The 14,863-nt window shown below is 38.6% G+C and overlaps 1 protein-coding gene across 1 annotated transcript; it reads right to left on the bottom strand.

Annotated features, from left to right (window-relative positions):
* Positions 1-479: 479 nt before the first annotated feature.
* LOC108679969 (sodium-coupled monocarboxylate transporter 1-like) lies at positions 480-12,608 on the bottom strand. Its single transcript, XM_018168716.2, has 12 exons — positions 12,291-12,608; positions 11,697-11,830; positions 10,975-11,163; positions 9,359-9,513; positions 8,702-8,842; positions 7,770-7,893; positions 7,454-7,548; positions 3,219-3,337; positions 2,647-2,831; positions 1,728-1,882; positions 1,433-1,533; positions 480-1,083 (listed from the first exon to the last, which is right to left on the bottom strand). Exons 1-12 carry the CDS (start codon positions 12,490-12,492, stop codon positions 905-907), a joined length of 1,779 nt encoding a protein of 592 aa, XP_018024205.1. The 5' UTR covers positions 12,493-12,608; the 3' UTR covers positions 480-904.
* Between the last annotated feature and the right edge of the window lie 2,255 nt (positions 12,609-14,863).

Below are 14,863 nucleotides of genomic sequence, written 5' to 3'. Positions count from 1 at the left end.
GCTAGGTATAACCGCACAAGCTGGCGCGCATTAAGCTTATAAAAGTCAGAGCACATATGTTGGATATTTTACATCTACGCCATTGAAAAAAGTATATCTAAACGTTGGAAAATCGACAAAATGTAGTTATAATACATCACTCTGAGACTACAGTGCAAATGATAGTACAACAATCAAATGAAAGAATTTAACACGCATTGATTTAGTCTTGATTCCTTCGTTGACAGCAGTTTCCTTCTACCGATTTTTTAAAATTGTATTTATAGGAAATTTTTACGACGCGCGTGTTACGACTGAAGCATTCATTTTGTCATAAACCAATACCATACCTCCTGTTAATCTTTCGTAAATATTAATTCTTACCATAGCTACAATTCTATAGGGACATGCAAGATATGAGGAAGTAATCAACAAAATAGAAGAGATGGAATTTTTTTCAACACTTGGTAGCAAAAGTAATTTGGTAAAGTCTACGCATGAGCAAGGAACTTGATGATGAGTTATGAATTTGTTTTTGAAAATTCGAGCCCAATAAAGCGAAAAAATTTACCAGGCAATTCTATGCACACAAATGCAATAAATGTGAAATTTTTTTGGAAATTCAAGCCTAATATAGTGAAAAAAAAATTACTAGGAAATTCAATGCACACAAAAGGAATAAATAAGACAAAAAACTGGGCTTAATTAAAAAATGATACATTATGTATTCAGCAGTACAATATGAATACGATTCATTAGCGAAATACACTCTAAACTTGTGGTACTTCTATAAAATTGCTTTTAAGGACGTTTGATCCTTCTAATTGGGACATTATAAACTGGCAGTGCGGAAGAGAGTGCTCAGGCATGTTAGCGTATTATTTATATTGGCATACTTATTTTTAAAGCGGTTTAATAATAATATCTAATTTTTCATTGTTTCTGTTGTGGCCATGCCATCTTCTTTGTTAACATTTATATTGTTTTTGAGAGACTCAATTCGTATGCAAGAAACGCCGTTGTCGACATCGCTTTCTTTCTTCGTGAAACGTCGCACGCAGAAGAGTACGAGCTCGCTAGAGACCGTCCGGGGGTCTTGGTAACCTGGCAACGAAAAATTACTGTGAAATTGACACTTCAATTTACGGTTTTAAGTCTCAAAAACACTCGAGATGTTTAATGGACAATCTATTCTAAACCTTGTGTTTATAATACATAGAAGTACCATGCGAATTTATTTACTAGTTTGAAAATAATGGCAGCATGAATCCAGCTAGATCTATCAAACCAGTAACCTAGTGCTGGCATGAGTTGAAGTCAAGAGGCCAATTTCTTCCACGAATTCATTAGGCATGTGAATTGGTTGCAGGCAGATAAATTTTGAGATAAGTACGTTCTTGCAGACAGAGTTGGTTGCTCTCAAAAGTTTTATATGAAATATATTTATACTTACTTGCAATGATAGAGACGAGAATACCCACGATCAGGCATGTCGCCAGGCCGATGAAGGGATAGAAGGTGTAGGATATCGAGTATAGAATCGAAAACGCGGACCTGCAAGAGGCAGTCATTCAGTTTGTTAAGCGAGTACCAACATAAAGCACAGGAAAAGTAAAAAAGAAAAGTCATTATTGCTGTTTAAAATGATCAGAGCAACACAACAATGTGAATAACGAACAGCATTTTAACTAATAAAAATGTCACCGTTCACTGCAGATGCCTAATGAAATGTTAAAAAAATAACGCACCCTGGCGTATTTATGGTAGTTTGGTTGGCATCAACGAGGGATATGAAGGTGGTGACGGTCGAGTTAGCGGGACAGCCCGCTGTGGATAATGGCAACATCGGCGGCTTGATAGAGTTAGTGTGTAAGCCTCCCACTGCGATCCAGACGCACAGAATCTGTTAAAATCGTTCGTAGTCAAAAATAGGTCACAAGTTCGTAAAGATGACCTTTTGGAGACAAACAGCGCCCAGCTTCAAACGGAATTTGTGGCCCTTCTTCCAATAATGTGGCTTCCAAAAATTCTGAATTATCGTGCAATCAAGTATCAAACCAGTTTTCATTACTAACTACAAAACCGTTGGGGCGCATGTCAGAGGCCTGCTTCGCCCAACTTCACGCTTGAGTTCATATTCCGTTTCCTGGGTAACCATGCTAGAGGGCACTTCAGCCTATGAAGTAGTGTCCAAAGCCAAAATTAACGCCGAATGTCAACACCTACCGCTCAAGCGTGGTCATTGGTCTTACTGCATCTGGCATAACCTACTCCGGCCTAACCTCTTCTGTCCTAACCTATACACATTGAAACATTTTTTCACGCAAAATCGTCCGCTAAGGCATGAAATAATATCACACCAATCGGCAGGTTGTGTAGCATCGAATTCATCCTCAGCACCGAATAAGCTCTGAAACAATACAAATATCTTCTCAATGATAAGGTAATAAAAATATAACTCAGTACTCAGAGCAGTGAGTGACTGAGAGCGCATTTTTTCAAAATAACAATGAATGACTGATGACGACTCTTAGTTAAAAATTTTTATTTGCATGCATATCTTTATTGCAATAGATATAGCCTATTAATTATCTTTAAGGCAATCCTTACATTGCCGGAATGAAGAAAAAAAATTACGGCGATAAAATGAATGGCGTTCCCACTTACATAGCTGGACAAGAGACCAGCAAAAGCACCCCGCTTGTTGCAAAAAGGCACCATCAAGCCAAGCAAGTAGACGCCCAGGATGGGACCAGACATCACCCCCACCACCGTGTAACCTGCCTGGACCAGACCACCCAGCTTCGAGGCCAGAAAAGCCAAGCCGATGATAGTGGCTCCCAACAACACCGCTGTACCGTAAATAAAATAACTTAAAACTGATCATATCATATGAATCTGCATTTTTTTCATCTTGAACTCACAAAGTTATTAAAAAGTGTTTAAAATTTTCTCTTATATTGTGTAAGATTTTAACAAGATAGTTTAACCCCAAAGTTTTGATCAGAACTATTTCTCATTAAATTGGCGTTGTCAAGTTAGGAGTTTACTAATTAATGTCATTAAATGTTATTAGCTTGTTCACTGCAATACTAATACATCGCAAATATAACGTATATTGGCAGCAGTAGATTCCTGGTTGACTAACGATAATACAATTTCCATTTAGTTCTAGAGATTTTCTTTTCATAATATCCTTGAAAGGAAATGATCCTCCTCATAATATCGTTGAAACTCACTAAGAACTTTGTTTGCAGTGGCCGCCACAAAGTCAGAGCAGCCCCTGAAGCACGGAGTGTGCGAAAACACGTCACCCCACAGCAAAGTCGCCAGAGTATTTACTCCCGATGACAGTGTGCTGAGATGGAGAGACACATGTAGGACAACTATTAGTCTTCGAGGTGCGTAAAAAATAGAACGATCAGGCGTCAATTGAAATTAAAGTTTTGGAACCTACAAGGATGTTCATATTATTATTTCAAAACTTACAAGAATATTGCAAATGGAGCGCTGTAAACTTAGAGTGAATGAAGTGAAAAAATATTAATGATTTATTTAATATGAAAATTCATTGGATTGAAGCAATTACGTGATAGCCGAAACGGGATAACTACGTCTTTTTCAGCAGCCACGTCTTCAGATAGGGCAGTGCGAAACTTATAGTGTGAAGCCTTAAGTGTAGCTTTCATGCGGTGCGAGCTAGCGAAGCGAAGAATAAGTGTAAAACCCGAAACGTCTTTTTTCTCTTAAAAGGCGTATTGAACAGAGAATTTTGTTTACGCAAAAAATTCATTAGGTTAGCCTTCGAATACTATATGTAAATAAATTTTCAATTCATCATAATTATCGACCACATTAAGAAAGGCATAAATTTTAAGAATGCATGTATGAGTTCATTTTTAACATTCTCATAAGCGTTAATAAAAACTGCCATGGTTGAACAGTAGTAGAAATTGTGAAATTAGAAATGTGGTTCCAAGCCTGTGTTACGTGTACCGGAACGCGAGCGCCTTCTAATGGTTAGGCCAACATTTTCTATAGTTCAATATAGTCTAAAAAAAATTTTGTAATCAGAGAATATTATCCGCCCGGCACAAGATAACCTGGCAATCATTTGCACCTGTTGTTGCACGCAATTCACCAGGAGAGCGTAGCCGTGGGTAACAAAATTGACTCGTAAACAGGCCCTAGGCCCAACGCCAACCATCAGCATGCAATATCTACACATAGCCTCAGATCAATGAGCTGTGTGTAAGTGACTCATATCACCACACCAACTTTAAAAAAAACACAGCCACTGCTTCACAGCGCCGGAGCACAACTGGCCGGAGCGCAACAGGCCCTACCGCAACAGGCGCAGGTTAGGTTAGAAATAGGGCCGGAAAAGGCGTTGTAGGTTATATATGGGTTATATATATGTAGGTTATATATATATATATATATATATATACCTTCCCGTTACGCTCGGGAAGGTATATGAATCGCATTGTGGACTTCTTCATTTGTGGACTTCTATGCTGACCTCTAGCTATCGATACCCATTCACCAGTTCCATGGTCCTATCGTTATTGTACAGGGTGGGGCAGAAACGATTGAGCAGTTTTGAGACGAAATAAAAAAGTAATGGAGGTACATAAAGAAGAAAGTTTATTTCCCTCGAGGTTAGCATAACATATTATTTAGAATACTTATGTTTTGAAAATAATATCGGGAAGATGGTGGCCGTTAGCTGCAACACACTTGGAGTGTGTTTGAGGAGGAGGGAGTAAACGTGACAGTGAATTCCGAAACGCTATGCTGCAATGTTGCAAAATTTCTTGCAGCCCAGGATGGAAAAATTGATGAAAATGAAGCAATGGGAGACGTGTGGTTCCAGCACGATGGAGCTACAGCTCACACAGCCCGAATGTCACTCAATGTTTTGAGACGCACGTTTCCCGGCCGTCTGGTCTCTCTGAGGGGTGATTTACAGTGGCCTGCGAGGTCACCTGATTTATGCATTTGCGATATCTTTATTTGGGGACATCTAAAAGAAAGGGTGCTCAGAAGTCGCCCTCAAACCCTACCACAGCTAAGGGAACGGATTATTGCAAAGGTTATGGCCATCCCTCGCCATATGCGTGAACGTGCTGTAGGAAACTTCCGAGAACGACTCCAACAGTGTGTTGCAGCTAACGACCACCATCTTCCTGATATTATTTTCAAAAGATAAGTATTCTAAATGGTATGTTATGCTAACCTCGAGGAAAATAAACTTTCTTTTTCATGTACCTCAATTACTCTTTTATTTCGCCTCAAAACTGCTCAATCGGTTCTGCCCCATCCTGTATATATTCGTATAAGGATCACTTGACTGCTTAAATCGCAAGTTTATCAAGAATTTAATAGCAAAGAAAATAGCCAGAAAATTCATAATTTATTATAAAGGAAAACGTTTCGGAGTCCAGCTCCATCGTCAGTTCAAAAGCAATAACACAGGTACCAACAATTAGCAAATAAATTCACATTGAAGCATAAATAGTCCAATGAAAACAAATAAGAATGAAGTAAAATGAGCAGACAAACCTATCTATTTACAATTTCGAGGGAATATAAACTGTTGGCGGGATTTAAACTAGACTTTTGTTAAAAAATATATAGGACTTTAAAATTTGCAGGTAAGAAATACCGGTTGTAAAATTTGAAATCACTATCGGACACCGGCACGTTGCACTGCTCGGCATGAACGCGTACTGCTGAATGAGGGGGATGAGCAAGCAGGTTTTCTGTTCTAAAACTCCTTCCTTTGTGCTCCGCCTGCCTAGTATAAAAGTTGCGGGATGTCATACCGATACGCAGATGCGCATAGTGCACAACTATACTGATAAACTAGGGTCGATCGCAATTTTACTAATTTTCAGGGCTTGACTATGGCTTCATTTGATGTAGAAAATTTGTTTACTAATACACCCCTTCATGAAAATATTGATATCTGCCTAAGTTCTTTCTTTATAAGTGTCAATGACTGTCTCATTGACACTTTTATAAATGACATTGACACTAAACTCAATTTTTGTATTCGATGTCAAATTTTATAGATAAATTGATGGTTTGGGCATGGGTTTTCCGCTCGACCCTACTTTTATTAACATTTTTCATGTGTTTTCCCGAGCCTACATGGCTGGCCAATTGTCCTCTTGATTTTGAGCCGCTATTCTATAACCGGTATGTCGATGACACTTTTTCAATTTTCAAGCATCCCTCTCTTGTAGGCCTTTTCTTTGATTATCTCAATCTCCAACACAAGTCCATAAAATTTACCATGAAGCTTGAATCCAACAATAATTTATATTTTCTTGATTGCAATGTCATAAAATCAAATGGCCGTTTTCAGACATCTGTTTACCAAAAATCGACCAGCTCTTTTAGCGTTTGTTCATTTCGTATCAAATTAAATGGTATTCAAACGTTAATAAACCGTGGCTTTCGTATTTGCTCTACTTTCCATACTATGCACTCTGAATGTGAATTTTTACGCCGTACATTTTCGCTAAATGGGTTTCCGTCGCAATTGGTATATACTCAAATTAAGAAATGTTTGTCTAAGCAATATTCTGAGGTTGTTCCCAAACGTGACGATAGGGATACTGTTTATTGTTCATTTCCTTACTTTGGTCCCGCTTCGGAGTTTATGGCTAAGAGTTCAAAGGCTTGTTCTCTAAATACCTCCCAAATGTAAATCTCCATGTATTGCTGGCGAATAACTTTAAAATCAGTTATTTTTTCAAGTATAATGATACATTCTTTTTTCCTATGCGATCGTCCCTAGCTTATCAATATAGTTGTGCGCTATGCGTACCTGCGTATTCGGTATGTCATCTCGCCACTTATATACTAGGCAGGCGGAGCACAGAGGAAGGAGTTCTAGAACAGGAAACCTGCTTGCGCATCCCCCTCATTCAGCAGTACGCGTTCATGCCGAGCAGTGCAACATGCCGGTGTCCGATAGCGATTTTCGGATTTTGGCCTCTACAACCGGTGTTTCTGACCTAAGAATTTTAGAGTCTATTTATATTTTTAAATAAAAGCCTAGTTCAGTTGCCGCCAACAGTTCATATCCCCTTGAAATTGTAAATAGATAGGTTTGTCTGCTCATATTTACTTCATTCTCATTTGTTTACATTTGAAGATTTATGCTTTAATGTGAATTTATTTGCTAATTGTTTGTATCCTTGATTTAGCTTTTGAACTGACGATGGAGCTGGACTACAAAACGTTTTCCTTCATAGGAAATGGTGGATTTTCTGGCTATTTTCGTAACTTTTAAACTCTTGTATATATTCCGTGAATTAATTATGGCGACAGTGCACACAGTGCTTAATTATGATCATTAGTGGCAGGCGACAGTGCACTGCTGCAACGTGGTATCTCCAAGTTGCATTCGATCATAGAAGAGATTCGAAATCAGTGGTCTATATAATGGACACAAGTCTACCTTAAAGCAGCGCTGAGAAGAGCAGCCACAAAGACGCCCGGAACTCCAGTAAGGTTCTTCAATTTGTCGTTCACAAAATAAACTGAAATTTGATCCTGTAATGGAAAAAAAGGACACTCTTCTAGTTTTCAAATCGGAGTGATTGGTGGTCTTTCTAAACTTCATGACATCGTAATTTTCTGCCGATTCTATAACAAGCGGTGAATTTTATTCTGGATTCAAGCATGCACTCAGAATTGTATAGACTGAGTGAAGATAACTTCACTCAAATAATGAAATATCTCTCCCTTTCAATAAGTTATTGTATCTAAGCTACCTTGCTGAAGATGAAGCCTCGAGCAAGAGGATCGCAATCTGCGTAGACTGCGTAGACGCTTAGGCCCATGAAGAACACCAGAAGCATGAAGAGAGTTATGCCAACCAGATTATAGTACAACACTCTGCTCATCACACACCAAACCCGAGTAAACGCACGTCAAATGTAGACAAAATAGACACTTTTAAACAAATTAACTATTTTCTTTTTAGGAACTAAGCAAATTAACATGAAAAGTTGAATCTAGAAAAATTATTTTGATATTCAAATTTTCGGAGCAAAGAAAGGTAACGATAAGTTGAGAAAAAGCCATATGGGTCTTCAGGTACACATATTTCTGTTTACCCATCTTAGCTTATTTATTTGACGATAGAGGGCATTCATTTTGCAAATTCGTAAAGTTTGACTGGCTCACCTTCTAGCAGGCGAGGGACTAGCCACTAATCTGAGTTTGTTGCCTTGAGAACACGTACGCCTATCGTTCTCTTGTAAATTGCCCAAGTTCATCGTTGAGCTGTCGCACTGATACCTAGCTTGTGAGAAGTTTCGACCGATCATAATCTTCGTGAGGTGGTTTGCTAGACTAACGCTTTGGATACGCGGACTTTCTCATCTTTTAGTTGATGAAGGGCTGGTCACCCAGCCATAGTCTTCAGTCACAGGATCTGATCGCTCCGATGGTCACAACAACTTAAAAGAATGCAGGAGACCATTCTTACTTCTTAGGGCTAACGCGCTGAAAGGAAAATGCCATGCTGCCTCACCTCTAGGACTTTGACAGCGTGGCTACTGAGTAGACCCGCTAGTACCTAGATAATGACGAATTTCGGCGTCGCACCACCTCTCGTCTTGGCCTGTAAAAACGTGGCCACTGAGCTGATCCGATGGTACCTTGATTAATTTTGACGAGTTTCGTCGTCATTTCAACGCACCTCTTGGCCTGTGACAGTGTGGCCACCGAGCTGACGCGCTGGTAGTTGGCTTGCGAGACACTGTAGTGACTGCCCCAGTTCACCAGCGTCAACAGGATTACGTTCCAGACTGTGTGGCGAACCCTCGGGTCCGCGCTTATGCTGAGGAAATTTGAAAATGCTTGGTTGAGATAAAATCTAGATATCTGGAATGAGAGGGCGCTTTAAAAGTAAGAATTCTTATTTCTATCGTTACATGTGAGGCGTTGAAAATGAAGATTGTTGAAAACGACCAACCCATGTAAATAGTTGCTCGACAACACTATATGAGATTTTTTGGACTATGCGGAACTCAAATTGTTAATTTCTATTTATATCTATAGTGGTCATTTGCAAGCAGTTTTTCTTCAGGGTATGACATGAGAAATTATTGATATCACAATTTTTGGGAGATGGCAAGCAGTAATGTAGACACTTATTGAAAAATTATCGTTTCCTAAATTCTAATGTAAGCGAAACCATGCCACAACTTCGTGGTCAAAGATATCTCTGACACAGAAGTTGTAAAATTTTTTCATACCCACGATCATGACAAATAGAAACAAACATTGGAAAATATTGATTAATTATACTACAAAAGAAGATTTAGCAGAACCAAAAGTTAAAGAGGTCACCCACTCGAGTCCTTCAGTTCTTCCTCCTTGGTAGGCGACTTGCCAGACTTTTTGGACACCGCCCACCTCTACGCAAGACATGACCGTCACCAGCAACACTCCTGCAGTCATCAACACCATCTGGAACGCGTCCGCCCACACTACAGCCTTTAGGCCGCCCTGAGCATTACAATGTTACGGGAACGCGTTAGCTTTTTGGTTTGAGTCACCGACTTCAAAGGCACTAGGCCTAGACAGAGTACAGCTCAGTATTTCGTGAAATTTGCTAATGCTGTTTGTGTCCCTCATTGTTTCCAAAAATCGTGTTGTCTATTGGCATGAGGGCGAGGGGAGGGGAGGGAGTGAGAAAGAAAGTGAGTGGTTATTGCAGTCCTATTTAAAAAAATTGTAGAGACAGAAGCACGAAAATAAAAAAACATACTCTCCCAGAGACCCGCACTTACGAATGGAAGCCGCTAATCCGACAGTTCTAGGGAGAACACAGGCATCAAGAGAAAAATCGCAAAAGTGCCACGGGGAGCTATGAGTTGGTCGAAAATGTAAAATTATTTTATTGACGTTTCGTACCAAATGTTACGAGTATGTTCATGAAGGAATGTTTCAATAGTGGGTATTTTTCATCGTTAAGAATTTGAGTTCTTGGTTTTGTTTTGTAGTTTCGATATCGGCAATAGTGTGTGTTAAGGTATGGTTGAGTAGACAAAGTGTTAAGGTATGGTTGAGTAGACTAATGAAGATCGGACAAGGGCCATGTATAAACTACCTGTAATTTAGGTGATGAGGAAGGCTGACGAAGCTGTGTACTTTTTTGTGGGCTTGATTGGGCTATGTTCTGACGTAAAGTGATTTGTGGGTTGTAAGACGGATGCGTGATACAGATGTGTGTTGTCATATACAGATGCAGAATTGTGCCTTTTGTTTGCGTAATGGGAAATACTATTCGTTAATTGAGATTTCGGTTGCTTTTTAAGGCATTTTCTCATTTTTGAAAAAAAAACGCGCTATTGTGCTCGCCATGTCCGTCTGTATGTCCGTCCGTGATTTCACGTTTTCGTCGACGAGAAAATGCGCTCTCTGTCACTCACTGCAGTGAATACTGTATTATATTTTTTTAGATTAATATGGATTTTTTTGAAGTTGGTTGTATTGGTATCTATTTTCTATTTCCGTTCCAATGTAGTGATCTATTATTCAGCGTGTTTTGTTTGGTGTGCTGCGTATTGATGCGAGTGGATTGACAGAAATCGTGTCTTTGACGAGTTAGATTGGCAGAAATCGTGTCTATATGATTGAAATGTGAGCTGAGGGAGGAATTAAATTTTGCAGAGCTCTATCTGGAGATGTAATGCTTCCATGGGCGATGCTAGTGCTTAGGTTGAATGAGTTGAAGTAGCCGTTGCGTGAAGTGATGATGTACCACCAGTGACGCACACTGGTGGTCTTTATTGTGATCCATCGTTGTACAGTGTTTCATAGTAATGGCAAGGAGGTCAGGGTGGAAGTTGTTTAGTATTTTGTTTGGAATGTGGTTTTTATAGCTATGAAGGCCTCGGAATTAGGTTAACTTTCTTCGTTACATTGATTTTCGGAATTTAATGATACGAGCTGATTCCAACTTACGAATGAGGAGTACAGGGTGACCACAACCCCCATTATCCAGATGAAGGTGGTGGACGAGAGTGGAGTGACAGCGGCTAGGGCCAGCGTGGGGGCGTACAGAGCGAGGCCATAGAACACCGTGAGGCTCACCAGATATTTTGTCATAGACAACCGCCGTAACCACACCGAGCCAAACCGCATCTCCAGATACTGCCAACACTTTTCAATTAAATTGCATTCCAGAATCATGAAGCCGTTTATGATGGCTTACATTTCTGAGCATTTTTGCTGCAGGCTAGTGTAACTTATTCGTGCATATATATTTGCCTCTTTTCATTCTTGCCGAGCGTTTTCGGATTCTCTCAGACAATGCAGAATATCGAGTGCATATTAAATCTTTTACCAACTGACAACGAAAAGATCATGTTTTACATCGGCTTGTTGCTTCCCCCTAAAGAAGATCTAGATGCCGAATTTGTAACCATCAATTCAATTTTGATGAAGTTCCAGAAATTTACTGATAGAGTGCAGAGACTGATAGACATTTAAAATTACTCTTGATGACAATTTAAAATTTGTATCTTCCCGTTACGGGCCGAAATACAAAGAAGTGAACACCTACCGTACACACTATTGTCGCTCATCATGACTTTCCGCAACTAAATTTCTCGTTGACTGACTCGAAACCTGCATTGAAATAAGTATTTGAACTGCTGATCATTTCAATGAATTATTTCCGCAACCTGATTCGGGCTGACGAGTTTCAGCGGATGCAGGACCGGCAAAACGACCTCTCCAGCGAAGACGATGGCCAAAGCCGTGCCAAGTATCGACCAAGCGAGCACGCTGCCATGGGCGTACACTTCTCCTGAGTACCCTGCAATCCAACAATAAACGTCTTTGTCGCGTAAATTAAAGTTTCATTGCACAAAAACACATGTTTTACAAATCTTAAACCATGTATTTTGGATTAAAAATATCAAATCATTCCAGAGAAAATAATCGCGAAGGAAAAAATGTTAAGCTTTATAGACAGTAAAGACGAATTTTCCTGTACATTTTTCAGATGATAGAATTAGTTCAAATTGATTTTCGTTTGGGTCTGATTTTTATATCGGATGTAGCTACACCGCACCTCGATGTGCTTCAGCAGTGGGTACTGGCTATTTTTTATGACGTTAGTTTAATCTTAAGTTTAAGCAGAGTAAATTCAAACATGATGAAATTTATCATGCATATAAGAAATAAATACTAAACATTTTGGATGTGAGCTAGCAAGAGAAAAAGAAATACAGGAACAGGAAATTTTTCATCAGCAACTATATTTTATTCACTACCGAGAATTGAATTAGCTGAGAGGAACGTTGCAAGTAGAGACAGGGAAACTGGGAATGGCGTCATGGAGCGGCTCCCCATGGAGAAATCAACAGCAGTTTTGTTTCCTTTGATGCCGTGATAAACTCCGATGGCCACAGAAGCCACGACCGTGACTGCCAGCATGCCATAATCAACGGCGCCGAAATGTTCGCCGGCGCCCATGTCGCCAAGTTACAGCGAGCGTCAAAGTCAAGAATCTAAATTCAGACGAAACTCAAAACTCAAATGCGATGCATCAATTCGAGATTACTTATTTTAGTTTCTATACTGTATTCGGAATTCCGGGAACAATAGAATCATCGTTAAAATAGGTTAAATTTCACATGTATGTTAAATTGGTTAAATTTTACCACAATGGAATGAAAATAGGAATTTAAAAGGGAAAATATAAATGGCAAATCACAATACTCGAGCAACAATAATAATAATGATTTAGAATCCGTTTTCAGACTAATGATTTAGAATCCGTTTTCAGAATCAGCGGCCAAGTCCTCTTTCCAATTCACACTTCATCCGTTTCGATGACATCACCATAGCTGATTTTTTTTAGTTTCTCCCATTCTGGCTGCTGTCAATGTTAAAGTACAGTAATACTTAAATTTAGGCTGTATTTTGCACCTGAATTGAAGTTGATACTGTGAAGCGTGTTACGATCTTACTGGCCTATTGTCACCAGGTGTGCTTATCGTAACCGAATCATTGGAAGTTATTGGGTTCATATGTGTGACGTGAATGCCTATACCTTCTTTGCATTGACTGGAACTTGAAGAAATAATATTGCAGAAAATGCTCACTGTCACAATTATAAAAGTCACAGTTATACGGCAGATATTATAACGCTAGTTGGTTTTCTCTCCAATATTACAGGGTACTTTTTAACTAACTGAAAAAAACGTTAGCTAAGGAATAGAAAATTGTACTCTTTGTCTTAAATTACGGGCAATCTTCCAAATTCGACAATGGTTGTAAAGTTCAATTATTGTGTTGAGGAAAATATCAAGATTGGTAATAAAAAGTTTGGTTTAGTACACTATTTATGTCTCACCTCATAAATGTAATACTAGTTTTAAGTCAAAATAATTGATTATTTAAAAAAATTAATAAATAATTTCGTTGTAAAAATTTTACATTAATGGTTGAATGATATACCGCCTTCTGTTAATAAGTGCGAATATTTGGAGGGGACCAACGACTAAGGTTGCTGGTATTAAATTATTTACGTTCTGACTACCTTCTAACAATGTTGGTGAGTTATATTTTCATTAATTTTGTTGGCGCTTAATAGACTGTGTCTTGCAAAAAATTACACTAGACTGAGTACAAAAAGAATATAATAATAATAATTCAGTGCAATGGCAATAGAAAGTTATGAAAAACAAACGAACAAGGGCGGGGAATAAATTTTATCAAATGTTTCATCACCCGTACTGCAATGTACTCCTCAATTTATCTCCTATAATAAAATTCTATTGTTTTTTCTATATGAATTAATGAAAATTCATTATAGTTATCGTCATAGCTTTGAAAAAGTATATGTACTTCTGGACAATTTTCTAATTAAATCATAGCCAATTATCATCGTCAACTAATATATGAAGCTCTTGAGTAGCGTCCCCTATATTAATATTGACTATCGTAGATTTCATGAAGGAAACCACTCTGAGGTTGCTTGAAGTAACTCATTCATTTTTGACTTTACAGCGTTCACGATGACATCCCAGGAATCCATACAAAATGCTATTAATGAGGATTGATTACCACAATAATAGAGATAACAGAGATTTTCCGTATTTTTCAAGCAAACAGTCTTTGGTAAAGGACTTCAATTTTGAACTTCCGGTATAAATTGTAAACAATTGTAGGTATACAGAGCTCGCAGGCGCGAGATCTTATTAACTAAACGCATACCGGTGACTAGAATACTAGAATTGTATACCGGAGCTAAGCTCCAGTATATACAATGCTAAGCGTGGAGTGTGGATCATGATAATTAATACTCAACGCTTCCTGGTGCTCACGATACCCCACAATAAATATATGTAGGGGTGCAAGATATTTGGTACCAAGTGAAAAGCGTAGCTCATGATACTTAATACTAGATGCATACTAGTGTTCAGGAGTCTTACCTCTGATGCACCCTGATGACAAATGAGCTCGCACGACAAAATTACCAAATGTTGTCAGAATTCATCGTCAATTAGATCAGTGCAATGAAAAATATCTCAGAAGTTTAATCAAATATCAGTCGTATTCGATTATTCTTATCAATGATTTGTAGATATGTAGATTTGGAAAATTTCAAGATAATCTGTAACACCAGCAGTTAATCCCAGCTGTGAAAGATTTTTTTACAATTGCGTTGAAATGGGACGTAATGTTCTTGCAAATTTGGTAATTAGTAATTTATCGTTTCGGTTTTTAGTCACCACTGACGTGACCTCGCGTAGGAATCTGTTATACCTTGTCATTCATATATGCGATTCCACCACAGAGAAACGCTCCTAAATAAGGACTTGATTAGATCACTTTTGTA

The sequence above is a fragment of the Hyalella azteca genome, unplaced genomic scaffold (assembly GCF_000764305.2).
Source record: "Hyalella azteca isolate HAZT.00-mixed unplaced genomic scaffold, Hazt_2.0.2 contig14244, whole genome shotgun sequence".
NCBI lineage: Eukaryota > Metazoa > Arthropoda > Malacostraca > Amphipoda > Hyalellidae > Hyalella > Hyalella azteca.
The sequence above is the reverse complement of the archived record's forward strand: the minus strand, read 5'-3'. Positions and strand labels throughout refer to the sequence as shown.